Source organism: Ambystoma mexicanum, chromosome 3q, assembly GCF_040938575.1.
Source record: "Ambystoma mexicanum isolate Mex_15411 chromosome 3q, UKY_AmexF1_1, whole genome shotgun sequence".
NCBI lineage: Eukaryota > Metazoa > Chordata > Amphibia > Caudata > Ambystomatidae > Ambystoma > Ambystoma mexicanum.
Window position 1 is genome coordinate 202538326 of NC_090926.1, and position 26459 is coordinate 202564784.

At 45.0% G+C, this 26459-nt stretch overlaps 1 protein-coding gene across 3 annotated transcripts in view; it reads right to left on the reverse strand.

Moving 5' to 3' along the window:
• NEMP1 (nuclear envelope integral membrane protein 1) overlaps positions 1–25791 on the reverse strand; it is a 984307-nt gene extending 958516 nt beyond the window's left edge. For 2 of the 3 annotated variants that reach the window (XM_069653551.1, XM_069653553.1), the window contains exon 1: positions 25564–25791. In XM_069653551.1, the coding sequence (XP_069509652.1) occupies positions 25564–25675 (112 nt within the window). In that variant the 5' untranslated portion in view covers positions 25676–25791. Of the gene's footprint in view, positions 1–24771; positions 24926–25563 lie in introns of those variants that run through there. The other variant, XM_069653552.1, reaches the window with a different exon arrangement.
• Between the last annotated feature and the right edge of the window lie 668 nt (positions 25792–26459).

Sequence of the window (26459 nt, forward strand, 5' to 3'; positions counted from 1 at the left end):
ACAGTCACTGTACACCACTACCAATCCAACCATAACACAATACCATAGTTGAAGTGAGTGTTATGGTTGGATATGTAGTGGTATGGTATGATGGTATTTATTTTGATTGTTCCTTGGCCACATCTTGCTTTGCCAGAGGACCTTGTGCACCATCTGAGGGCCCTGCCAACAAAACAATGCTTTCTGGACCTACAACACCCAGGACTCTACCTGCAATTGCAGAAACCATCTGGAAGATTATGAAAGGCTCCCAGAGGGGCATGTGTCACTCGGCTCCCTTACTCACACTCCCTGGGTGTCTAGCCCAGGCATTTGCAGCCAAGGGCTGAAGCAACTAAGGGCAGCTCCCTGTTTTGGCTTGTTGAGGGTGGGAAGGTTTCAGGGCCAGAGTCCTGCTCAAGCCAGGACCCAACCAAGCTCACCGTTTCCGAGATTTATGTTTTCACACAGGGATCCTTCTACCCGTTGACTATCCGTTTGGAGCAGAGATTCCATTATCACACAGGACCGAGGAACATTGCGGTTTTGAGTCTAACCCAACTCAGAACTTACACCCACTTCTCAGTCAGCCATCCAGCCCTTCCCCTTCTACTCACTCACCTAATCCTCTCCCCCCTCTTAGGCTGCATCGTTTCATTGTCTTCACTTGCCCATTTCTTCAACCCTCGATCATGCATCTTGATTTCGCACCATTTCTGCTTCAACTCACTCTTCTTTCCCTTCACGCATAGCCTTAAGTTAGTGCAACTTTTGCATCAGTCTATGGCCTCTTCTTCCTTCAGCCCACTCCCCGCATCCCTCAAATTAGATGCTCCTGTTCTCCCCGATCTTCAACCTCATCTAGACCCCCTCGCCTACCACACAATCCCTACTTCTCTCCCAACATCCCATCACCCACTTGGCCTCTGGAATGCAAAATCCCTATGCAACAAGTCTTCCTACATCACTGACCACTTCGACTTATTGTCCTTAACTTTCACTTCCTGCCATCACAGAAACCTGGATCACCACTTGCGACTGCTACACTAGCAGCTTCCACGTGACTGCTCCCTTCACCTACTCTCCGCGACCTGTTTGGAAGGGTGGTGGTGTGGCTTTCCAGATCTAAGGCCCTCAACAATGCCCTGTCCGACATCAATTCTTCCTCTTTGGAATAAACTCCTCCCTTCTACTGTTCCGTCTCCATCAACACCCTGGTCCTCAACTCTTTCCTTGATCTGACCCTTCTACTTGACTCACTTCCTACTGACATCCCCATTGTCATGCTTGGGGCATTTAACCTTCCCAATCCCTTTGCAGCCATCTCACTTGAACTCCTATCTGACCATTCCTTGTAGGAAGACCCTACCCACTGTGGTGGGAACTCTTGGCCTGGTCTTCCTAATTCACTCTCCTCCTCTTACTTGTCCATTGACCCCCCCTACAATACCCCTCTGATCATTCAATTGTTCACTGTAACATCTCTGTCCATCCTACTTGATGCGAGAACCTCCATTCGTCCCTTTCCCCTATTCGTGCATCTTCCATTGATCATGCTTTGTCAGACTTCACTATGCACTTATGACTCAGTTGACCAATACTATCCTGCACATATTTTCACTCCTTCTCGTCCCCAGCCTTTCTTCACAATCACCCCCACAGGGACGTCATTTGGGGAGGGGCGCAACTGCCATCCCCCCTCCTCCCCGAGGATTCCCTTGCTACCCCAATAAAACATTTGTTTTAAAAAAACTTTTTTTTTTTTTTTTTTAAAACCGATGTTCCCGAGCTGTGCCCAGCACCATGCAGCTCTCAGTTTCTGAGGTGGCAGCCTTCCTTGTTCAGGCCTCACAAAACAGGGGGCTCCACAAGTGTAACACTGAGCACTGAGCCTAAATAAGAAAGAATAGGAATTACAAATAGTCTTTCTGAAATTCTATACAATAATTGCTAGACTCATTAAAGGTTTATTTCAGGCATACTTCAGGGGGTGAATCACTGATTTAGTCCGTTCTTAAACGCCTCAAATTCACAATGCAGACACATTTCTGCCGTTGTCTCTGTTATGATCACAAGACATTCCATCTCAGTGCCCTCGGTCACATGACAAAATCCTTGTGCGTAAAACCTTCTGTACAGTGTAGAAATGTTTGACCATAGAACATCAAGTGGCCCTTGATTTCATTTTGCCACAATAAATGCTTTGTTGTAATTTGTCCATCTTCCTCATCTACCTGGCATGCTGTTCAGGATGTTTGTTTGCATGTATGAGGTAACAAGTGTCCAGAGTACAGGATGCTGTGCGAGTGTGCGTTGCTTTCCCTGTGCTACTCTAAATTCTTTAATACACAGTTATGAACCCTCCCATTTGTCAACCTCTGAAGCCTAAAAAGTAGATAGACGCAGGCTTGCCATGTGGCCAACTTTACACCAGAGCTGCAGATGAACTGGCCTGCTGTTAAATCTCATTTAACACTTTATTGGTATCCACTACAGAGTGTAATTTGCTTTCCGACACACCATTCCGACATGTAATTGCTCATTTTACTATAGCAGGTAAAATAGATATAACTGGTAAAATAACTCAGTGGGTTGAGCCACTCGATACTGTGATGGGCGCGAGATCTGCAGGTTGCAGCCTTTCATCCTTCTGAGGTCTATAAATGAGTACCAACACAGGTTGAGCGATATTGTATGTATATTTGTTCTAAAGTGCTTAAGTGTAAGTGCTAAATAATAGCACATCATTATAATTTGGCCTTGGACGTCTGCTTGCATTCACAGTAATTTGGTAATATGGGCCTACACACACTGATAATACATATGGTGATTAATTCTTGTATGAAATGTATATCACATTACAAGGATATCGTAACCATAATTATCGTAGTGTACTTAAGAACAAAGCTATGTGATGCCGCTTCATAATTTGTCAAGGGGTGAAAGGTTGTGTTCCATCGCTTCCCTTGATGTCACTTTGGGTTGGGGTCAAATTACATCACTTCCTGTATGTTAAGGGTCATGTGATGTCACTTTCGCTATCCCTGGCATTTTGGTGAAGTGACGTCCCTGCACCCCCACAAACTTTCAACTACCCTCCAATCATTGCTCACACCTCCAAAGCCAATATCCATCGACCCCTCCCTTTCTGCTGACTTTGCTCGCCACTTTTCCTTCTTGTACAATCTATAAAATGTGTGTCACTCACAGCCCTCTTGTCTCGCTCCCCAATTCCCCTGCCGACCACCAACTCTTCTACGCTCAACTACTTGAATTAGCACCCCTCCTTCACTGCCAACCGATCTTGCGCTCCCATTGACCCTTTTGCTCCTCAAATGGTCAAAGACTTAGTCTCAACCACTTGCCCTCATCACTGAGCTCTAACATCTCTGCTGGACTCTTCCCTGCCTGCTTCCAATCTGCAACTGTCTTACCACTATTGAGGAAACCCTCGGCTGACCCAGCAAACTATCGCCCAGTTTCTCCCCTGCCCCATTATTAAAATGTCCTTGAGCGAGTGGTCTACAACCGGATCACTAAGTATCTTGGCAGTCCACTTCAATCTGGCTTCCGTAGTAAACACTCCCAAACTGCACTAAAACAGGTCTCAAACTTTCGAATTCTCACCACTCCAAACTTTTATACTCCTCCTTTTGGCCCATTCTGTCCCTTTTGACACAGTTGACCACTCCTCTATCCTCCCCACTATGGGACAATGGGTTTCGCAAATCTGCATTTGCCTGCATTGCCTCCTACTATCCTTTAAAATCTCATCGAACTACCACCCCTCTGTCGGCATCCCAAGGAACAGTCCTTGGATCTCTGCTCTTCACCCCTCCATACCCTTTTCGCTAGAATGATTTACCTTTTTGCAGCTAACATTCAAATCTTTTTCTCTCTGCAATTAGTCACGGATGGCTCTCGGCTGCCTCAGGCTAAACTCTTCAAAAATAGAAGTCATCTTTCTTACAGCTTCCTCTCCCATCTCCTTCCCACCTGAGCTTCTTGCTCACTTACCAAAGGCTCACAATCTTGTGGTCCTATTTAATAGCCAACTACGACCAAGAATTCATCACTACCATAGCTGCTCATATTAACATTAACAAAATGCAATCTTTTCTAAATAACCACTCCCCGAATATTCTAATCTCCACTCTTGCAGTGGTCGAAATTAAAATTGCAAAAGCAAATGAAGGGGCAAAAAAACAGCTCCTGGCTATCCAGCATTAGCCAGTGACCAGGAGCTACCAACTGTGAACGAAGAGCTAGTTCCGCAAATCTAAAACTTCGACAATTATCTATGACCCTTATATTTTAAATGTTGTATAGATGTGTATTAATATGTATTTATAAATTGTCGCAATTAAATTCACTGATGCGTTTGTTCGGCATCAGTTGGCCTGTGGAGCCAAAAGTAGCTCCTGGTTACTGTTGGTGGCCAGCTAATCAGGTTGTTCTAGACAACAAGCAGCTTTCCAGGCTCTTCTGAACAACAAGCAAGAGCTAAATAGCTCCCATCAATGTTTCAACCCTGCTCTTGGGCTTAGCAAACTGGACTACTGCTCAAGCATACTTTTTGGCCTTCCTCTAGACAAATGACATCACGAGTTGGGCGCGAACCGCCGGGGCTATTAGCCCTACTGCCAAACCCCCCGGCGCTATTAGCACCGGATCACGGGTTTGCCAGAACGGTAAGTCCCCATTCTCCATTGGGCCCATGGGGGAATTTCCCATTCCCCATTGGGCCCAATGGGGAATGTTCGGCGCTATTACCGCCGGCGGCGGATTTGCACCCAGCTCAAAGCTGGGGGTAAATCCACCAACCCCGTAATTTGGCAGACCCTTAAATGCGCCGGTAATAGCGTTAGCGCCGCATTTAAGGGTTACCGCCAAACTTGTGATGAGGCCCAAGGTCCTCAACCTTTCTACAACACTCTACAATTTACCCAGATCCTCCCGCACTTCCATCTACCGACAATATGCTGGACGGCTCTCCATGCACAACTGCAGTCTTTTCAAATTCCTTATCCTAAGAAAGCTATTAATGGTCGTACTCCTCAGGACCTGTCGGATTGTAGCTCAGTTTACACACCATTAGAATGGATGTGACCATCAGCCAGCGCAAGTCTGTGGAGTTCAACCGACCCACAAATATATTGTATGGGTAAGTGGATCCAGCATATCGGATTTATATAAATTGGAGTAAAATGTGTGGAATTGTTTGAGGATACCGGTATTTTCAGGGGTCGTTTTCCCTGTGGGGCAACTTTATTTGTTGTATAATTCTAGAGGCAGATCTTTGGAAAAGCATGTCTGGCAAGAGACGATCTATTTTATTAGCTTTTATATAATACCTCCGTTTAAGTAATAAGAGGGATTTTTCTGATTTCTTTGAAGATTTAGCCTGCCGGATGCTGCACGGAATGCTTTCTGCATTCCTGTGCCTGTGCCTGTGTTGGTTTCCATTTATTTCATAATATGAGATGGTTCCGCCTCTAGTTCTAATTCAAGGGCAATGAGCGGTTTGTGTCTTTTAGCTGCTGCAGCTATATGGATTCCCCTCAAAGTGGCGTTAAATGCATCCCAGATAATGTTTAGAGAGGTTTCCTCACATCCATTCTAACAATTAAAAAGTTCCATACTGTAGAAAACCATTCTAAAGTTGAGGTTGTTCCCTCCGATGATCTTCTGCACTCCACCTCACTGTACCATACACTCCATGTGCCTCCTCTCGCTTTCGCTCCGTCTCCCTGCTCCACTGCAACCCACCATCAAAAACAGCCCAATTGTAGATTCCGTTCACTTTACAGATCTTGTCCTTACAGATGAAGCCGCCGCACATATTACTGAATACTTTGACCCACATCTGAGGATACCTCTCTAAACATTATCTGGGATGCATCAAGCCTTACTGGCCACGCCAGCCGTAGTCCTGGCTCTCCATTGGTGCAGCACAGACTCACTACGTGGCTCGTAGGAGCGACGTGGTGCGTGTGTGCTGAGCCAATGACGGCCAGTGTTTTGTCCGGCCCGGAAGACAAAGACTTTCCTAATGGAGGGCGGCCGATGCTGCTTGCGGGCCGCCCTCCATTAGGAATATGTTTGTGCCTCGCAGGACGGACAAAACAGCATCGCGGGCCGTATGTTGTGCACCCATGGTATAGGGGTATTTGATCAGCCAAGTTAGTTGGGTAGTAAGTGCAAAGGGTGCGGGGGGAGGGGATCTGTTAACGCTGATGACCACCGAGGGAGGGGGCCTATTTGTGCTGTACAATTTTGCCATTAACGATTTTGGATGACTGATTAGGACGGGTGAATAAACCACAATATGGGTGGAGACCGGGAAGCGTATTCTATATCTACAGTATTATAAACTAGGCATGCGCCCGAGACATTGGTCTTTTTTCTGATTGTGAATAGGAATATCCCTGCCTATTGGCTGTTGGTAAGACTTGCCCCAAGAGCTTCCAGTAAAATGGACATGCGCTAAAGGACCGCAGAGACATCTATTTTGGAAGCCCTCGGGGGCTCTGGGTGTAGGCCACCTGTACCTCAATCTTGGATTGTATGGGGCAGAGCCGGTTTGGACAATAGTGTATTATTTTTCGACTGGATGTACGTCAGGGGTCGTCAGCCCCAAAACCTTCACCAGACGAAGAACCCGTATATCGTCAGAGTAAAGGGATTAACTTGGAACTAAAGGACCATGTGGTCCCAGGAGACAGAAAACGAAGATGGACTACAATTGTTAACAAAGTGGTCCATTGTGCTGTAAGGGGGGGCGGGGATACCTAAATGGTTGTATGACAAATGTAAGGGAACAAGACGATGGGGGACTATAAGGAAAGGCGTACCGCAGGCAGGTTGTCCATTTCTGATACGACTCAAGAGTCAGTTTGTCTGATTTTTACATTCATAGATGTAAAGGGGTACAACCACATGATTGATGCCTAGGTAGCGCCACAGTGAAATAACTTGCCCTAGTGCGGTTAGAAAAATGATTGCAAAATTAAGTGAAGATGAGTGCAGGCAAGGTCCAAATAAGCTATATAAGATGTAAACAAGAAGTGTTCCCCCTCTTGGAAGGCAACACATGTATACTGTTCAGAAGAAATGGCATACTGGATGACAGCAAAAGCATGCCTGAAAGAAAAACCTAGAACGCTGTGCACAAAAGCAGCTTAATGATGCATGCATAAATGCAACCACCACATGCTAATTGTACACTAATGTAAGATCGACTGGTTGAGAAGAACAATTTATGGGTAGTGCAGGTCAAAGAAGTTTTAAATAATAGTCAGCAGTGGATGTAACGTAATTAATCTTTTGTATAGTGCCTTTTCCCATTGATATGGCCTAAAAGCGATGTAAGTGAATGCCCTCGGGGACTGGCATGTGGATGGGTGCTGTGAGGTATTCGGGAGAGTATGCGAGTGCAGGAGACTCATTATGTGACCAGCTAGACCCTTTTTTGTCGTGGGACATTGCTTCTTATGGCACAGGTGTTGTGCAATAGGTCTTAAAATAGATTATGATGGAAGATACGTGCGGGTAGGTGGCCGTTCCAGTGGCTATCATCCAACAATATGGAGTGCGATATGTACCATTATGTCCCGGCTTGTTTCGTTAAAAACAGTGGCTGCGCTCAAAGTGTAGCTGAATATAGTGCCAAATATCACAGTACTGTTAGATTTAAAACTGTGGCAAAACTTGAAGTGCAGTTAGATATGATAGAGGCTACACACTAAGCACAACTAGAGTCAACATAGCGGCACAAAATTAGGGCACAGTTAGAGTATTAAAACAGTGTGATGAAGACGCACTGGCTGAAAGGGTCACAAGTCATCCAAAGACAATTTACAGTTATGGGCCATGAGATCCATGCAGTGGAAATGGAAAGACACTTATCCCAGGATCGAATTTCAGAGGGGAGAGAGAGAACGAGAATATATATATATATTTTTTTTAAAGCGTTTAGGTTGCTCAAGCAAACCCAAACCTTTCACCAATCACAATCATATAAATTTACATCATTTCAATAAAACATGGGATTGTGAAACATTTCAAACATCCATATTCGGTTCTATATTTCAAATCCTCCTTATGCGAATAGTCTTTAAAATCAAAATCACAGTACTTAATTATTAATTCAATATCATAAATCACAACAGATAACCATACCAATACTTTTTTTTTTTTTTAAAACAATTGTTTTAAAAATCTTACTACATCTAAATTAAACCCCACCTTTGCTCCACCTATCAATTCTCCACCATTCATCTGGCTTGAGAGATTGATGCGGACCAAAGACATTTCCCAAATGTAAATCTTGCTGCATGGCCTACTCTGGGCACTCGAGGAGGTCATGTCTTGCAGTTGCGAGAGCAGATGATGATTTACACCCTCTCAAGGCTTTATCTACTTTAGTTCATGCACCAAACAGTTGCCCAGTTGGGAGAAGATTGAAATGAGCCTTCATGAATAAATTACAAAATGTACAATTCGGGAGACAATTCAGGGCCTTTGATTCTCTCCTGAAATTGGTATAGAACTTATACGACCCACAATGCTCCAGAGTACTGATCCAATCAGATCTCCTTTGCTTTTTCAGGATTTTCCAACAGCATATCTATTGCAATTTCCAATTCGTTTAACCTTCGCATGCATTCACATTCCCACATGGAAAGTAGAGACTCCGTTTTCCTCGATAAGGCGGCATTTAAAAATTGAGAAAGTTATAATTGGAGGCCAATAAGCATTTCCTTAATAACATGAACATTTTCCATTGGGCGATAACTTGAAGGGATAGCAACCCCAAAATCAAACCCAATTACCAGATTAGGGATTCCTTTCACAACCCCTACAATTTCTTCCACAAGAGCCCCTCGAAGCTACTCGATAGTGCCCGATAAGCTCGGCAGCATGGAGTAGCACCCAAATCAACGATGGAGTACGAGTCCCTGAAGCGCCAAAGTTGTTAGCAAGGAGGCGTTTGCTAGATCTCTCACTATTATCTACCATTAACCCTAGAGAATCATCAAGATATCACAATCTTACGTCCTCTCGAAGGGCCATTGAACTGGACTCCCATTTATTCAGGGTGGAAATACACAAGCATTCTTCAGGGACTATCCCAAATCAAGTATAAACAAATTAAACAATGTCGGGCCAAGGATAAACCCCTGCGCTTAAGGCTCCTTGCTGAATCAATTTTCTATGAAAGCTTACCCTGCTGAGTCATCCTTACTCGCAGGGATCTATAACTATATAATTCAACAATAATGTCCTTACCTAGACAACCCCATGACCGCAGCGTTGTCCACAGTAGCTCCCTATCAACGCTATCAAAAGCTATTGTGAAGTCTATGAACGCGACATTAATCTGCGCCCTTTTTTTTTTTTCTTTTTTCACATGTCCAGTATAAACCCATTTATACTAATGCCTATACGTTTCACAAATCCTGACTGAAATGGGTCAAATTTAAAAGCTGCCTCTACCCAGTCCTTTAACCTTCCCAATAAAAATGTCGCAAAAATCTTACTTGGGCTGTCTAAAAGGGCTATTGGACGATGATTGGCAAAAAGGAAGCAGTCACTTTTTAAAAGAAATAGGGATTAGAATCTCAGTTTTCAAAGTGGGGGTAGGTAGAGGGGGGTCTGTTAGTTTTAACAATTTGCAGAAATATTATAAATAAAATATTGGCCCATGATTCCAAGTGTCTCCAATACAAAATTAGAAATTCAACCGGGGTCCGGAGCCCTAAAGGTACATTTTAAAATGAAGACGCAGGCTATCCTCCTTCTCAAACTCAAGGACCACTTTTCTCCAGAGGGAGACACAGTTTGCTCATCCTTGCTCGCAAAGATCTTTGTGAAATGCTCGACCCATCTTCCCTCTGAAACAGGATTAACCTGTCCAAGTTATTTGAGGGTATTGACAACTCCACAAAAAGTTCCTACATGTCTCAATGACTTGGCTTTCATCACGGTTTCTAGGTATTGCCGAGTCAAGATGGCAGTATTGCCGAGTCAAGATGGCACGATGACCCCGGAGCAAGTTCTTGAATTTCCATGATAATGTCCTTGCCCTTATGTCTGAACGCAAGTCCCTCTTCCTTTCTTGAACTAATGCGTTGAATGCATGCTTAGGTCTAATATGCAATATAATAGCATTAGCCGTCACCTTCTTTTGAATAAAGGAACATAAGAGGGCTACATACTCTCCTGCAGGGACTTCATTGCCTACCTCAGGATTTGCAAATAAACTGCCCAACGACCTAATCAACTTCGTCAAGGTATCTTCCTTACATACAACTCAATTTCTGCACCCAAATAACTGTCTGCGAAAGACAGAACGTAGTAGTTGTTTAGAGCCCAGCGTGCACATAGTACTCCATGATCACTAGCAGGTGAAAGCCAAACATTTAGCTCCGAAACATATGCAAAAACATTTCCAGTAACAATAATATTTTCTAAAATGGTTTTCCGACTTCCACTTCTCCAAGTAGGGTTTGCAGGGTTGTCACCTATCACAATACCATTAAGCATGCTTAAACCTCCTGAATCCATCAGTGATATCCATGCATTGCCTCTCTTCTTGGCAGCTATCCGTCCCTTTCTCTGGGGCGGAAAGTGTGCATCAAGAGTTGAACACGCAATATTAAGATCCCCACAAAGAACGCTAGCAGTGATCGAAGAATCCAGCAAACACGCATCCAAAATGTTAGCAATGCCATCCAAAAAGGCCTCAGTCAAGATTGCCAACAGGTTCCAATAGGCATTAATCAACACGAATGTACCCATACCAGGGAATTTCTCAGTATCCCATATTAGTTTGGTAGCCTGTATATATGGGTTAGGCGACGGCCATTCTTGTTGCAAAACCAGACCTTTATCATTATTAACAGCTGTAAGAAGGCCAGACGTTGGCCTTCCGTTCTGGCCTTCCTGGACCGGGTAAAAGAATATAGTGAACCCATCCATTACTGGGGCCGCCGTCAACCAAGTTTTGTAAGAATATTATATCCGAGTCTGCTAACTTATCCCATTGAGTAAAAAGATCCAAACAGCCTCTTGTGTTCCAGGAACTCATCTGGAACTCGCCTTACACCTCCCAATGACAGTTCATTACTGGCTGCAAGTGCCCCCTCCACCCAAGACCATGGCTGGGTAACCCCCTTTTCCCACGATTGCTGGGATAGGTCCACGACTCGTCCGTTGTTTGCGCTTGCTCAGTGGAGAACGAACTGACAGACATTTCACATTCCTCATAAGATTTGAATTCATTAATTTCAATACATTGGATGTGCTAAAGTCTAACAAACCATAGCCTTTAGGGAGAAACAGAGGGGTGGCTTCTAATAAAAGGGACCCAATTAATCTCGATTAAACATGGAGAAGACCAGTCTTGATCATCGAACACCTCCACTTGATCAAGCTCTCTCGACTGTACGAAGCACCGGTATATTGTCAAATAGCCTTAGCACATTGGTGCGATTTAGGATCATCGCGTCTTGAGATTAGGGCAATCATTCAAAAAGTAGACACCTGGACTCAGCTTGTAATACTTGCATAGACTTTCTCACAGCACATGGTTTCATGAGGCGTGGCTTTGCCAGATTGTGCACCCATTCTAAATGTGCACCCATTCTAAATAGGTCTCTTGCTTACCTGTACACCCGAAGTAGCCCCCTGCACCATGAGGCGGGGCTTTGCCACAGTGAACCCTCTCCTAATCTGCCAGTTATGCTTGCTTGTATACCGGAAGGAGTCCCCATACCACGAGGCGTGGCTCTGGCAGAGTATGCTTTTAAGATCCACCCGTACTGTGTAACCACTCTGCTGGGTCCTGTACTTTGTATACCGTCACTTTGAACTTACTGTAAACTAGCGCCTAGATGCCCGAGGGTTTTGTGCGCTGCTATAAATGCAAAAAAGTTTTTAAATCTTGCAGCCCTTGCGAATTGGAGATCGCTCAATTATGCAGCTAAGATCATGTTCTCTAGTTCTTGCCGATTCAACTCGACGTTCCGCATAGTTTGATGCTTCTTGTTGGGGTTCCACAGGGACAGTACCCATCTCTTCAATCAAGGAGCGTGTGCTAAATTTCCTCAAGGAAGCAGTTCCATTCTGGCGCATGTTCAAAGAAGTGATACACAGCTCAATGAACAAAACTTTTCCATTTAACGAAGTCAAAAGATAAGAGCAATACTGTTTCATAATGTTTTACTAGTGTTACCAGGGCAAAGATTAACATTGGTATAGACATCGTATTGGACTAAGGACAGAAGCAACAGCCGATGGACCAAGCATGTGAAATATTGGGAATCCTCTTCCGAGCCAAATCGAAGAGGAAAGCATAGATGAATCAAGATAAAGTACCAGGGAAGCAGATACTTTAATATCTTGCTCTGCTATGTACACAGTGCGCTTTCTGTGCAGACTTCTATGCCACTCTGTACTGCAGCCCGGTATCACCACTGGACCCCTCCCTCCTAGATGACATCACCTTGCCTCAACTATCGGAACAGTAGAAAATACAACTGGACTCTGCTATTACCGAAGCAGAGATATCTGATGCTATAGCCTAATTACAGTCCGGGAAAACACCGGGCCCCAACGGGTTTCCGGTTGAGATGTGGAAGAAGCTTGGTGGGGAGAAGTTAGCACCATACCTCCACAAAATGTTCCTCGGGGCTCGGGACCAGGGCACTCTCCCGCCAGATATGCGCAAAGCCACGATTGTCGTCATTCCCAAACTGGGTAAACCACCTGAGCAATGCGCCTCCTACAGGCCCATTTCACTACTTAAAGGATAGTTCCGGGACTTTTTTTTTTATTGTCCCTACGGTTCGGCCATGTGTTTTTAAGCATAACTCGGTAGATCGTAGAAAACTTTCCTATGGACTTTACCCGACTTTTCGTCCATTAACGCACTCGAAATCAGCCGCCATTTTCTGATAATCCTATCATTTCCCCCCCCCCATCGCCCTGGCTCACCTGCTTTTGCGGCACTAAATCAAATCCCCCGCCCCTGAGTCTGACATCAGCAGACGTGTACCGCCCATTTCCCAACGCCAAAGCACGTTTCGTGTCAACAATCGCTGCGCCTCAGCTAATGAAGTGTCGCAATGGAAATGGCAGGACGCCTCTTTCGTCAATAAGTATAAACACACCGTTTCACAACACACAGCAGCAGATTTTCGATTCCATTTTTCTCTCTGTGTTACTTTGAGTATTCTGTGACTCGTTTCTGTGCTCTGGTCAGCTACCTTCGCCGCTTCTAGGCCTTGTGAACACCTGTACCATCTCTGTAAATTATTTTACTTTCTTTACCACACAATGGCTACAATAATGCGTATATGTACGAGCCCGAGTACACCGAGGAGGAACTACTGGAAAGGCAAGCACGCGAAAACGATGGGGATTCGGACGGCAGTTGGGAGGACCAGTCAACGGATGAAGAGCCTGGACCATGTCGCATGGACGGCGTCTCCACCTGGTGCACGTGCAATCGGTGCGAGCTAATGCCAACTGAGGAGGAGAACTGCTGCTGCCGTGAAAATTCCGGGTGCTTGGCCTACATTTCGGAAGGCGAGCCAAGTCCGCAATGCATCACCGAGCTGCCAGAGTTCAGGGAAGCCTCCCTCTCACGGACCGTGTTGAGGATGATGATGGTGCTTATGCACGAACTTCACGGCACTGTTCGTCCGCGTAACGAGTAAGTATACTCTGGTTGTGATGTCAGTGATGCCACTACTATTTCATGGTCGTCTCCCACATATAAAATTACATCTACATATCATTCGAACGCATGTAAATTGGTTCCATATTGTGCATTTTCTAGATAGAATTTTTTTCAAAGCAGAATGACATTTTTTACCTGAATCGACATTGATAAGAAAGTTTTGTCGTTTTAATAAGGTTTGCATCTTTCTTTTTCACAGGTGGTACAGGCTGGTGGCCTATCGTTGCTTCACTTGGTGGCTTCACGGGAGGCTCGGACACCGTGTTCGGAGAGTAATACCTGCCTGTGCGGTACTTGCCATTAGACAACATTTCCCCAGCGACAGTGGACAATACCGCGGATTTTCCCTGGATGTGCTGCAACCGGAACTTTACAATGTGTAATGTTTATTATTTATGTTCAATTGAAATTAAGATCTAAAATAAAACCCAACATATATTTTAGCAATGGTTGTTTTGATTTTTTAAATGAATCTAGTGTGTCTCCATCCCGGCCTTGCCTCCTCCCCCAAAAATACTTACCACACCACTTTGTTCAAGCGTTGGCAATAAAAGGCCTTTGGATTTTATTGATACAAAACATGCTTATAGGTAAATAATCAATATGGTTGATCATAATAAATCATCCTTTTGGGCACCGGGTACAGAGATGACCCCCTTTGGGCCGTGCCGCCTTGCCACCACAGGCCAGCCTGCTGCTGGCTAACTGCCTAGGCATCCAGGGTCTCCAGGGTGAACTGCACCCATATATTCTCCTGGGAGGGTGAGGTATTTATAAACTCATCCCCCTGCCTTCCATGTACTAGATCCTGCAGCCTTCCTCTTACATGCAGTTAGATGGCCTCTCCTTGGTGAGGCCCTGCGGCAAACGAGTCTTGTCTGCACGACCACCGCCCCAATCCACCCCCCCGCCCTATCAAAGGCAGTTCGCACCGGGGTACTTGTGCTGGCAAGTGGAGCTGTCAGGGAGCGATAAAGGCCAAGAGGTGCCAAAGACCATGTACACTTCATAGTGGTCTATAGGGCATGGGTTGTTGTTCCCATGTCTACCTCCAGACCCTGTGTCTCCTTCCAAGCATCCCCCCTCACGCTGGACGCCCCCTGCAATCCACATAAGTGTGTCTCCATTCAGGAATCTTCCTGTGTCTTGTCTGCACGACCACCGCCCGCTATTCCCACTCTATTCGTCCACATCCCTCCACTGGTGAGTCAAGTTTACGTATTTATCTCTCGGCCTTGCGGTAGTGTGTAGCATTAGCTAACAATTTCCCCATTTATGTATCCACTCAATATGAAGGCGGAAGATTCTCCATCCGTGTCGTTATTGCAGTCATCAGCCACTTCAAGCGCCTATCGGGTAATCTTACTTAGCTATTCTGCCACTGACTTGTTTTAGGCATGTAAATCAATAGTTTTAATTTATCGTGTAATTATTTTACCTAATGGTACACCCTTGTACTCGTCCTCTAGTCTTTGTTTTCAGTTATAATTATTGTTATCCAAAATAATGCAAGTACTGTCTTTCAGGGAGATGCTGAGGAGTCCAACGTATTGACGACAACCGTTGATGTCACTCAGATGCTCGAGGTACGTTTCCGGACAGTTCCATCGATGGAGATCATCAGATCTTGCATTCTTGTAGCGTGATTGTTACACACAATGTTTCTTTCGTTTTTAGCCATTGATATGTCCTTCTGTCGTCGCCCTCCTATGTGTCTTCTTTTTTCAATATTGTGTTCATTACTAATGAAAGTCCTATGTTTCAGGGAGTCGATGGAGCATTAGTCCAAGAAGAAGGGGGAGCATGCAGTTACGGGTCGGCGCAACAGCTTGCAGAAGTGTGCACCGCAGTTACATCGTCCCTTGATGTTCTTATGCATTTCGAGGTATGGATACTGACAGTTCGATCAAGCGAAATCATATGACGTGATTACATCGGCTATACTTCCTTCTTTATTAACGCAAGTACTATGTTTCAGGGAGATGACGGAGCTTCTTCTACAAGAAAATCACCCCTAGTAGTTGATGCAGATCTCTGGGTGGTGACACTTCCAACGATCGAGCAAATCGAATCATATTTACATATCCATTATTTATTTTAGACAACTGATCATTTGTGCAGGTCTATTTAGATGAGCCGTTGACGCCTGCACAAAGTTTATGTTCTTTTTAACAAAATAGAAAACCATACTAATGCAATTACTGTGTTTCAGGGAGTTACTGAAGCATCATCTTCAATAATATCAATGGAAGTCTATGAGGAGCCCGAGGTATGGATCTTGACAGTTCCATCTAACTAGATCAACAATGCGTGAATAATTGTCGTGTGTTCTACACAAAGCGTTCATTCGTGTTTTGCTATTGAGATGTACGTGGGTATTGGTCCCCAAGTACATTTTGTGTTTTCGATATTATTATACATACTAATGAAAGTTCTATGTTTCAGGGAGTCGATGGAGCGTCAGTGCGTGATGGATGTGCTTATCATGAAAATATAGTCGTTGCAGCGCAAGAGGAAGTGGAGACATGCACACACGAGTCGGAGCAACAGCGTCCTGATGTTGAAGTTCGAGGCAAGAAAGTTTCAAAGAAAAGAAAGCAAAAGAAGGTTAGTGTCCTGGTCACTATATTATGTTGTTTTTCACTGTTAATAGTTCAATACTGTAAGTTGTGTTTAAACTGAACATCCCTTTTCCAATCTGTCCTCTAGTTGCGAGTGGGTGTACAAACTAGATCTACACAGACAGTGAAGCGAACGAGAGATGTTGCTTGTCAAACCTTTTGGCAGGGACTTGAGACTGGAGATGCATCGTGCCAATGGGAAGAATATGAAGTGATTGACAACGGAGCTATACCACCACCAGCCATTGATAGTGAATGTCCTCCTGGTAGTTCGGATGCAGTCGGAGATCAATTCACAGAATCCACACCCGCAAAAACTAAGACCGCGAGAAAGTTGAAGAAATTGTTTTATTCACCCATCGCCGGAGAAGGAACAGATGTTGCAATGGAAGAGAATTAAGTGGACGACAATGAAACACCATCAATATCACTGAACATAGCGGAAGACGATATCAGAGATTCTACCTTTCATGTGAGTGACATGTCCTCAACGTTACAGGCCGAACCAGCTGGGATGCAGAGTGACAGTATAAGGAAAGAGGCCAAATTCATTGTATTCGATAGTTGTTTGATTGATATTATTATTCGGATGAAATGTGGGCATTCGGTTGGTGGGGAAGTATGTGGGGAGCCATTGATTAATGTGACTTGTGCAATTCGAGGCACTAACCTTAAAATACATGCCACCTGTACAAAATATCATCCTTTCTCATGGTCTGCACAACCCATGCTGGGGCAACTGCCAGCAGGCAATCTACTTTGTGCAGCGGCTGCACTTTTTAGTGGTTCAAGTTTTAAAAAGTTAGAGTCTTTCTTTCAGTTTGTGGGAATCCATTTCATTGCGAAAACTCAGTTCTACAAATACCAAACCGATTATCTATTTCCAGCCATTAGCGAAGCTTGGAGAATGGAAAAAATGTCTATTGATAGTACATTCGCGGGCAAACAGTTCAGGCTAGCCGGTGATGGACAGTGCGACAGCCCAGGATTTTCAGCCAAGTACTGCACCTACCACTTTCAGGACATGGAAAGTAAGAAAATTGTGAGTTCGGTGGTCGTGCAGGTGTCACAAAGTACATCCTTAGTGGCCATGGAGAAAGTTGGCTTTGTAGCATCATTGCAAGAACTACAATAGCGGGGAATGGTGATCGACCTGATAGCCACGGACAGACACGTTTCAATTGCCAAGACAATGAGAGAAGAGTACAAAAATATAAATCACCAATTTGACGTTTGGCATCTTGCAAAAACAATCAATAAAAAAAATGTCGGCTGCAGGTAAAAAAAAAGATATGCAAGGTATTTCACAGTGGTCCAAGTCAATCAGCAACCATCTTTGGTGGAGCTCAAAAACATGTGGAGGGTCGTTGGAAATTCTACTGGAAAAATGGCGGTCAGTAATGCTACACTGTAGCAACGTTCACCGCTGGAACACAAACCAACATTTCCACAATTGTGAACATGGCCATATGTCCACAGAGTAGGCACGGAAGAAGAAGTGGTTGATTCCTTCATCACCCACTCACAAAGCCATTGAAAAGATTGTATTTGATAAAACTATAACTCCCCTGACCATTTTATGGGACGATCGCCAAGTACAAGTATGCCCTTACGCGGTACTAATGGCTAGATGCAACATACAGACCGTTGTGGTGGCCTAGTGCCTCGTTGTTGGAACAGCCATGCGATTATCAGTGCGACCGAAGAGCTTATTTTATCGTAAACCAACACCCTGTGTACTGCACACGAACATCGCTTGCCTCAAGACGAACTATTTTGGATCGAGAGCAAAGAAAAATGCAAATCGCTGAATATTCTCAAAACATTTGATGTCAAATAAATGTACTTTGCCAAATGTACAATCTTGCCGTTTGCTTTTAAACCACACTTTCATATTCCGAATTGTGGCGCTGTATTGTGAGCTGATCTAAGACCCTGTGTACAGCAAAGGAACATCGCGTGCCTCAAAACGAACTTTTTGGAACGTGAGCAAAGAAAAATGAAAATCGCTGAATATTCTCAAAACATTTGATGTCAAATAAATGTACTTTACCAAATTTACAATCTTGCGGTTTGATTTAAAAGTACAGTTTCATATTCCGAATTGTGGCGCGCTGTGTTGTGAGCTGATCTGTGTTGGTTTCCGGGTTCTGTGTGGAGTCGCGTAGAAGACGCCTGGGCGCGTTTGCCTACGCAGCACAGTCACGTCACGGATAGAGGCGGAGAATATGAATGTTTTGATAAAGTCTGTTTCAGGGGCGGGGGATTTGATTTAGTGCCGCAAAAGCAGGTGAGCCAGGGCGATGGGGGGAAATGATAGGATTATCAGAAAATGGCGGCTGATTTCGAGTGCGTTAATGGACGAAAAGTCGGGTAAGGTCCATAGGAAAGTTTTCTACGATCTACCGAATTATGCTTAAAAACACATGGCCGAACCGTAGGGACAATAAAAAAAAAGTCCCGGAACTATCCTTTAACACTGAAACCAAAGTCCTTGCCAAACTCCTAGCTAACCAGCTACAATTGGTCATTACCTCTCTGGTCCACCCGGACCAATGCGGGTTTATGCGACATAAATCAACACGCATGAACATACGGCGCCTCCACCTACTACTAGAAAGGGCCCCCATTATAGACAAGCCACTTGCACTACTGGCCATAGACTTTGAAAACGTGTTTGACTCGGTTCCTTGGGACAGCCTCAGGGAAACTATGCAAAGAATGGGCTTTGGAGACAATTTTCTGGGATGGGTACAACTCCTCTACACAGATCCACATGCAGAGGTGAAAGTGAACGTGTGGCCCTCTGTGCCCTTTCCCCTTGGCGAGGGCACACAGCAGGGATGCCCCCTGTCCCCCCTCCTCTTCGCTCTTGTGATAGAGCGACTCACTTTATGGCTTCGTAAGAGCAGGGATTGGACAGGATTTAGATGGCCGGAGGGACATGAAGACAGGGCATCCCTGTACGCTGACGATCTCTTGGTCTATTTGGGTGACCCAATACAAACCTGCCCCATAGTAACGCAGATGCTTGTCCGCTGTGGTAAATTCAGTGGGCTAAGAATCAACTGGAGCAAATCTATACTTTTTCCGATGAAGAGCAGTACACAGGCCATACCCCAGGAATCCCCATATAAAGTGGAACCAAATGGATTTCAATATCTGGGGATTTGGGTATCTGAGGACTTAACACGCTACACAACCCATAACCTCCAACCAATCATGGACCGTTTCAGAGACGATGTCTGCCACTGGAGACTTCTCCCCCTGACACTTATGCGTAGAGCCGCCCTTTAAGATGATCACCCTGCCTAGATTTCTTTATGTACTACAAAATGCCCCACTTGAGATTCAATATCCCGAATTTGACCACTTTGACAATCTCCTTAGAGAGAACTCATGGGGGGCAGGGGAAGACAGCCCCGCATTGCACTGGTCACGCTTCAGAGATCGATCTGGGAGGGAGGTATCAGAGTGTCCCGCCTCTGGGCGTACTATTTGGCCTCCCAGCTAGCGGTGGTCAACGACCCATTACACAGGGACCGGGAGTTACCACATATAAGGGCCGAAATTGCAGCCATGCACAACATAGACCCACTACATCTGCTCTACCAGCCCCTCCACAGGCCCCCTCCACAAACAATGGCAGCACATGTTACTAGGGTCTGGAAACGGGCACACGCTTTTGTGGTTTGGAAAGATAAAATCACTACTGCACAACCCCTGTGGCACAATAGTAACCTGACTGAACTGGGGAAACAAACCATGGTGCAAATGGGAGGAGGCCGGTATCACCAAGATCGGGGACGTCCTGGTAGGTGGGGAACCCGCCTTTGAGGCACTGCGGCAGAAATTCCAGCTCCCAATGACCGAACAATATCATTATACTCAACTGGCTCACGCCCTACGAACACATATTCAACCAGGCTCCGCCATTCCTGAGAACACACCCATAGAATGCAGTATATTCCCAGCATATATCCCTGCTAAAGGCACTTCTATATTATATAACGCCATGTCCTCCTTTGCCACTCTGGAACTCCCTCACCTTAAAAAATCCTGCATAGAACATACTATCATAGAACTATGATACACAAATGGAAGCAAGCCCCAAACCTGTATTGCCTCCGATGTGAGGGAGAGGCTGGAACATTCATACATATCCTATGTGAGTGTCCTCCAATCCAGACCTTCTGGGGCAAATGTTGCAATGAACTATCCGTAGTACTAGGCCGCAATATACCACTAGATCCGAAACAACTGTTATTGGGTAAACCTGACGAGAACATTGCTAATAAGTGGGAGGGATTGCTCCTAGCAATGGATGTAGGACTGATGAAGCCAAATATTGCACAGAAATGGGGCGCCTCGGAATCTCCGACACTGGACCAATGGGCAGACGATATGGACACCATGTGCAATGTTGGAACACAGAGTCTACAAGGCAAGAGGTTGCCCCACTAAAGCCTCCAAAGTATGGGGAAAATGGGAAGATCGCACATCCCCGTAACCTTCAACACCCAAAAGAACATGTTCATGGAACACATGGAGGTGGCTGCATATGAAAACTAATTGACTTTAACCATGCTTTAATATTGATTCAATCTTTGAATGCGTATGTTTTGATCTTGTTTCTTTGTTTTTGTTGATTGTGATTGTTGTTAAAACCAATAAAATGTATTAACAAAAAATAATATATACTACAGTTCGTATTTCAACTTTTACACTGAACAAATTAAAAAATTAACAGGGCTCCAAACGAATTTTGTTAGGACAAAAATGCATGCACACTCAAAGACAGTGAAAGGGTGTTAAAACAGCTCATTAGCAGCGCCAGCGTAGGGCTAAAGCCTTCTCACTTTGAGGGAGAAGGAATCACTCTGATGCGACGCCTAGCCCAGGTCTAAGACGGCCAGAGGCTGTCAAATTGGTCACCACGGAGAGCAGTGCTTTTACTTACTTTTAAAAAGTCATTAACATCACGGCAGCAGCCGCAAACGCGCAGAGGACAAAAGCCTGCCCAGATGATATCAACAAACCCCACATGATAAAGGCTTAACTGCTGGGCGCAGCTTTTAGATGGCTCACGCCTCCAATAATTTGCATCGCTTTATTGAACTAAATACTTTGAGTTGGGATATGCATCTAATGGGCCAAAAGGAAGCAAACTATGAAGAGGGAAACATAAAATAAAAAATAAGCGAGGGCAATGGGAAAGACCTAGTGAGTAAAAGAAAAGCCAAATGGCATTTGTTTAGATTTACTGGACAGCAGCAGTATATGTGCTTGGTTCAGGTAAAGCATTGGGGAAACGAATAGTAGCAGTTTTACATAAAGTAATCAACGCAACTTTACCTTCCATTTTTAACATCGAATGATTTTAATACTATGTAATGTTACGAAGCTTTTGTACTACCCCAAATCACTAGTGTAGCGGTCTTGGAGCATCCAGGCGCGTCTGAAAGTAGGTGAATTGTGTTCTTGCCTGGGTTATGCAGACCAGGGACTGCAGAAAAATTACATATGATATAAGTCATTTATAACATGCATGTACACAAGTTTTTCTAGGCGCATTCATTTATCCTTTATATGTGAGATTTAAGGTGCAAGAGAAGTTCCTTTCGGGTCCAGGAGCTGGTGCAACCTGTTCCTGTGGATGAATGCAGCTTACACTGATGCAGCACTCCTCCAGGCCTTCAACCAGACGTGAGAGAGCAAGTTTCAGTTAATGTTGATGCACGACAACAAGGGACAAATGTTGCGGTCAGAGTCAGCCTTCTATCTTAGGTCCCGTTGATGCTGGAACGCCATCATTTTGCATGGGGTACTCTTGTAGGACAAGCTAAGAATCCTCAAAGTGGTCAGTCAAAATGCAAAACGATGGCACCTCTACCACGGTAGCCCAAGTTGGAGTTGGTCAGTCCACTAGATGGTCTAGGAACGCTTCTGAAGACTCTCAATGGAAGGGCACCGAGCAGACATCGGGAATGGTTGGTCCCACCACTCAAAGGGTCAAAGGACTTCTGAAGATCACTAGGGAGATGTAGTATTGTTAGCCTTTCACCTTGCGCTTTTAGTGCTCATTGTATAGGGCTGAGCAAGAATGCTAGAGTGGAATGTGAAATGCAGGAGGTGGAGGGTTTGTGAGAGGGCGGTTGGTCGGGAGAGTGAAGGAAGCATTGCAGTTGTTTGGCCTGTTAGTTACAAGATTAGCCTTGACAATAAAGAAGTAGACCTACTGTTCCTGGAGACTGTGCATCCTTAGATCAGCAGACAGGGCTCCACTGGGACTGGAGCAAATGTTGGTCACAAAGCCTTCTTAAGACGGGTCCAGGGGTATTCCCATGTCTTCACAGCTATGCAGGATACTTGCTTCCTCGATGGATCTCTGGAGAACGGCAACAGGACTCCTTTTCTTATCCAAAGGTCCCAGTCAACAAAGAAACTCAGCCCAACCAATGGAAAACCTGCCCCCACACACACCCCAGCAGTGGTCGAATCAGGGGCCATTGTTGGCAAACTCATGCATACACTCCAGACATACTGAAACCAGTTTGTGGATTGGGACCAGACTGTACCAGCCCACTTCCGTAAAAAGCCTGGCTTTCCTGGGCAATGCATGCCCATAAACGGAATTTCCTTACTTGGAAAGGCAGGAAGACAGTAACAGGACGGATCTACGTGATTTGGCCGTGGCAGAATTTGCAGGGGAATTTACTGTAGTCAATTTTGCCACAAATGCAATTTTACTGCAGCCAAACTGCACAAATCTATGCCCCCCCCACTCGCCCAATACACCCCCCCCCCACTTACCTTTTGGGCATACACTGCCTCTCATGATCCTGCAGCATCAGTTCCATCCCTCTAATTTCTCTTTTTTTCGTCCCTGCTTCCAAACCTCAGGAAGTGGGGGACACCGCTGCCAAGAACCCCCCCCCCCCCACCCTGGGCCAGGGCCATCAATAATGAACATGGAGAAGGGTGGACACCCCAGCTGGTATTGATTACCCAATTCGATAGAATTTAAAATCGATCAAATGGTACTGGCCGAATTAGGACAGATTTACCATTCGATCAAATTGGGTAAAACCAACATGACAAGTTGGCAAGGTCCCAACACCCATGGCAGCCCCTGGCCCACTGCATCCCCCTCTGCGGAGGTGCCAGAGAAGCAGGCAGCCAGCGACCAGTAGCGGTGGGCGGAGGTGCGCAGCGATCGCTGCGCCCCACCTATCATATCTTGTCTTACCCACGAGCCTAGAGCTTATAGCCTGCATGTACCCATTTCTATTTAGCAACTGTTGCCCCATATAGACCCACTAAGTTGTGTTACCTAAGCCATGCCTCACATCTAGGAGGACTGTTAGTTAGCGATATCTTACATCTAGGTGGACAGTATTCCAGCTTCGCTACCTAGTCCAGACAGAAATGTGAATACTAGATTGCGTCACACCCAGACAGACATTAAGATTAGCCTACGTCCCATCTAGACAAATATGAATATCATCCTGCATCACATCGAGACAGAATTATGATTAGCTTGCGTCACATCTAGACAGAATTGTGCATACTAGCTTGCGCCACATCTCGACAGAAATACGAATGTTAGCTTGCGTCACATTTAGACAGAAATGTGAATATTGGCTTGCATCACATCTAAACAGAAACGCAACTTTCAGCCAGTTGTTACACCCAGATGAACTGCGTTTGTCAGCCATTTGTCATCTCTTGGCAAACTGTGTTGGTTAGCCATCACTCGCATCCGGGTGAACCAATACCAACACTCAACCCTTTGCATACACCTCTCACATACTGTACCAAAGACAACCAGAACTCACAGCAAACCGCACGTACTTCACAACACTGCAACAAGACATTGCACACATAACTTTGCACAACACCACACAACGCCCCCCTGTGAATCTCGCACCAGTCTCAGTGAACAGTCCATCTGAACTGAAGCTGCCAACAGCACATCACGGCTCCCATGTCCTTTTCCCACTTATCTCCACTAGCCGTACCCCTTATTTTTTCACGGGACAGCCAGAGCGCCGAGAGACCACGCAAGTGGCACCTGCGCGCAGTATAAAAAAACTTTAACATTAGCATACAGTTAATAAAGGAAACGTATGAATAAGTTTGCTCACTTTCCTATGCGTGTAAATTAACGTACGTGATCTCAGTTGTCTTTCGAATTATTTCCAAGATGGGAAATGTCGCCTGGTAAACGTATCACGTATATTATGGTAAAAGACCGTGGTGGGCGTTTTCTGACTGAGCCGTACTGATTTTGTTTACAAAAGGCTAAAGGACCGAAAATTGTGCAAGGACTGTCTGCACTTACAGTGCAACACTGTGTAGAACACATACTCAAACCTCTTAGCTTTTCTCCTACTGTATGCAATTATCTTCCCTGGCACTAACCTCGTGTTCGGCCATTTAGTATCCGGCTCAAACAAATAGGTTTTCCCCATTAAAGGATTAGATTTTACTCTTTGATTTGGCCACAATATTATTGCGAGATTTTTTTGGTTAATGTTCTATGCTGATTGAAAATTATGGGGATGGCGAAGAATGTGCAGGGGCGGTCGAGGCTCTGCATCAGGAATTGCAACCATTAGCTCTCCGTTTGTTTTGCACTGCAACTCCCGTCCACCGTCATCAGCAGTAAACGAGGTAGAATCATGGGAGTCGTAGTCCAAAACATCCGGAAACAGCTGTTGTAGACCCCTGTATACAAAGAGAGCAGAGCGGTGGATGCTTTCAGGAGAATGTATAAGTAGTTATGGTACTTGAGGAAGAGCCCGGCAACAATAATTGCACTTAGAAAGGGGCATGGGGGGGGCATACAACAGTTTTGACAGCACTGCTCTGGAGCTTAGTGGGACATCCTAAAACTTAGCGTTAGCAGCGAGAAACAAGGAGTGTCGTCACCACCAGCGTAAGGTTATGCGAGAGCAAATTCGGTTTGAGTGTGTAAAAACGTGTGTTAATTGAAAAACTTTGACATGAACACTTCAACTTAAACAGCGTGTTTGCCTCTTTAACAGGCACGCCTCCAGCTTCGATACATTTAGCCCGAAGGCAAGAACCGTTTGCAGCTTCGACGTCCAAGAAAAGCAAAAACCGCACAACTACTATTCCCCGAAAGCCTACCTCAAAAGCGCACATGAACGTTCCAAACTCCTAAATTGTACACCACCCCCGTCTATTCACCTGCACTGCACCTGCCGTAGTGACCAACAAACACCAGGAGGAGGGACAGAGCTACCAGCCGCCCTGCCATGCCCGACCTCCCCATTTGCAGGATCCAAACCATGGGCTCCATTTTCGCAGATCCCGCCACGGCCTCCTTGCCTCGACTACACCTCCTATTGGTATTCTATAAAACAGACGGACGATTTATCCAATCGCAACGCGTCGCGAACTCTTATCACAGGTCGGGCTGACACTGTCAGTCGAGAGTGACGCAGTTTGGGGGATTTCGCTATGAAACAGAAAGAAAGACCAACGCGCTAGTTGCTCTTGGGTCGGTCCACAAACACCCCTCAACGCCGGATGAAACGTGGCCGCCATCTTACAATGGTTATGTTTATTCCTTCAACATTTCCTTATACTTAACGAGCCACTTGTTTTCGTTACAAATGAGAGCAACCGTGAGTTCATTTTATATTTCAAATTTCTTCAAAGTAGATAAACTTGTTCTTAAAACTTTGTGATTTACTTTTTCGTGTATTCAGTTTAAAAAAAAATCATTTGACATATTAGGCTAGTGAGCAAATGTTGTGGTCTGAAGAATGATCACACGCAGGCAGGAAGTTTGTATGGATGCTTGCTTATTCACCTTGCATAACCAGTACTGGCTTCAGCTCTTTAAGTATAAGTCTAGCTTACAACATATTAACTGTTTACACATAAAGTCCATGCTGGCTTCACCTGCATGTCATACATGCCAACATTCCATTGCAACTGGGAGGGATATTTCTTCAAAGAAATCGGGAGACAACAATTTCCCCATAGGAATGCATTGGGGAAAGAATTATTTTAGGTGGGAGAACGTAAACAATAGCAGTATTTTTCACAGGAAAATCGGGAGTCTCCTGCCTAATTCG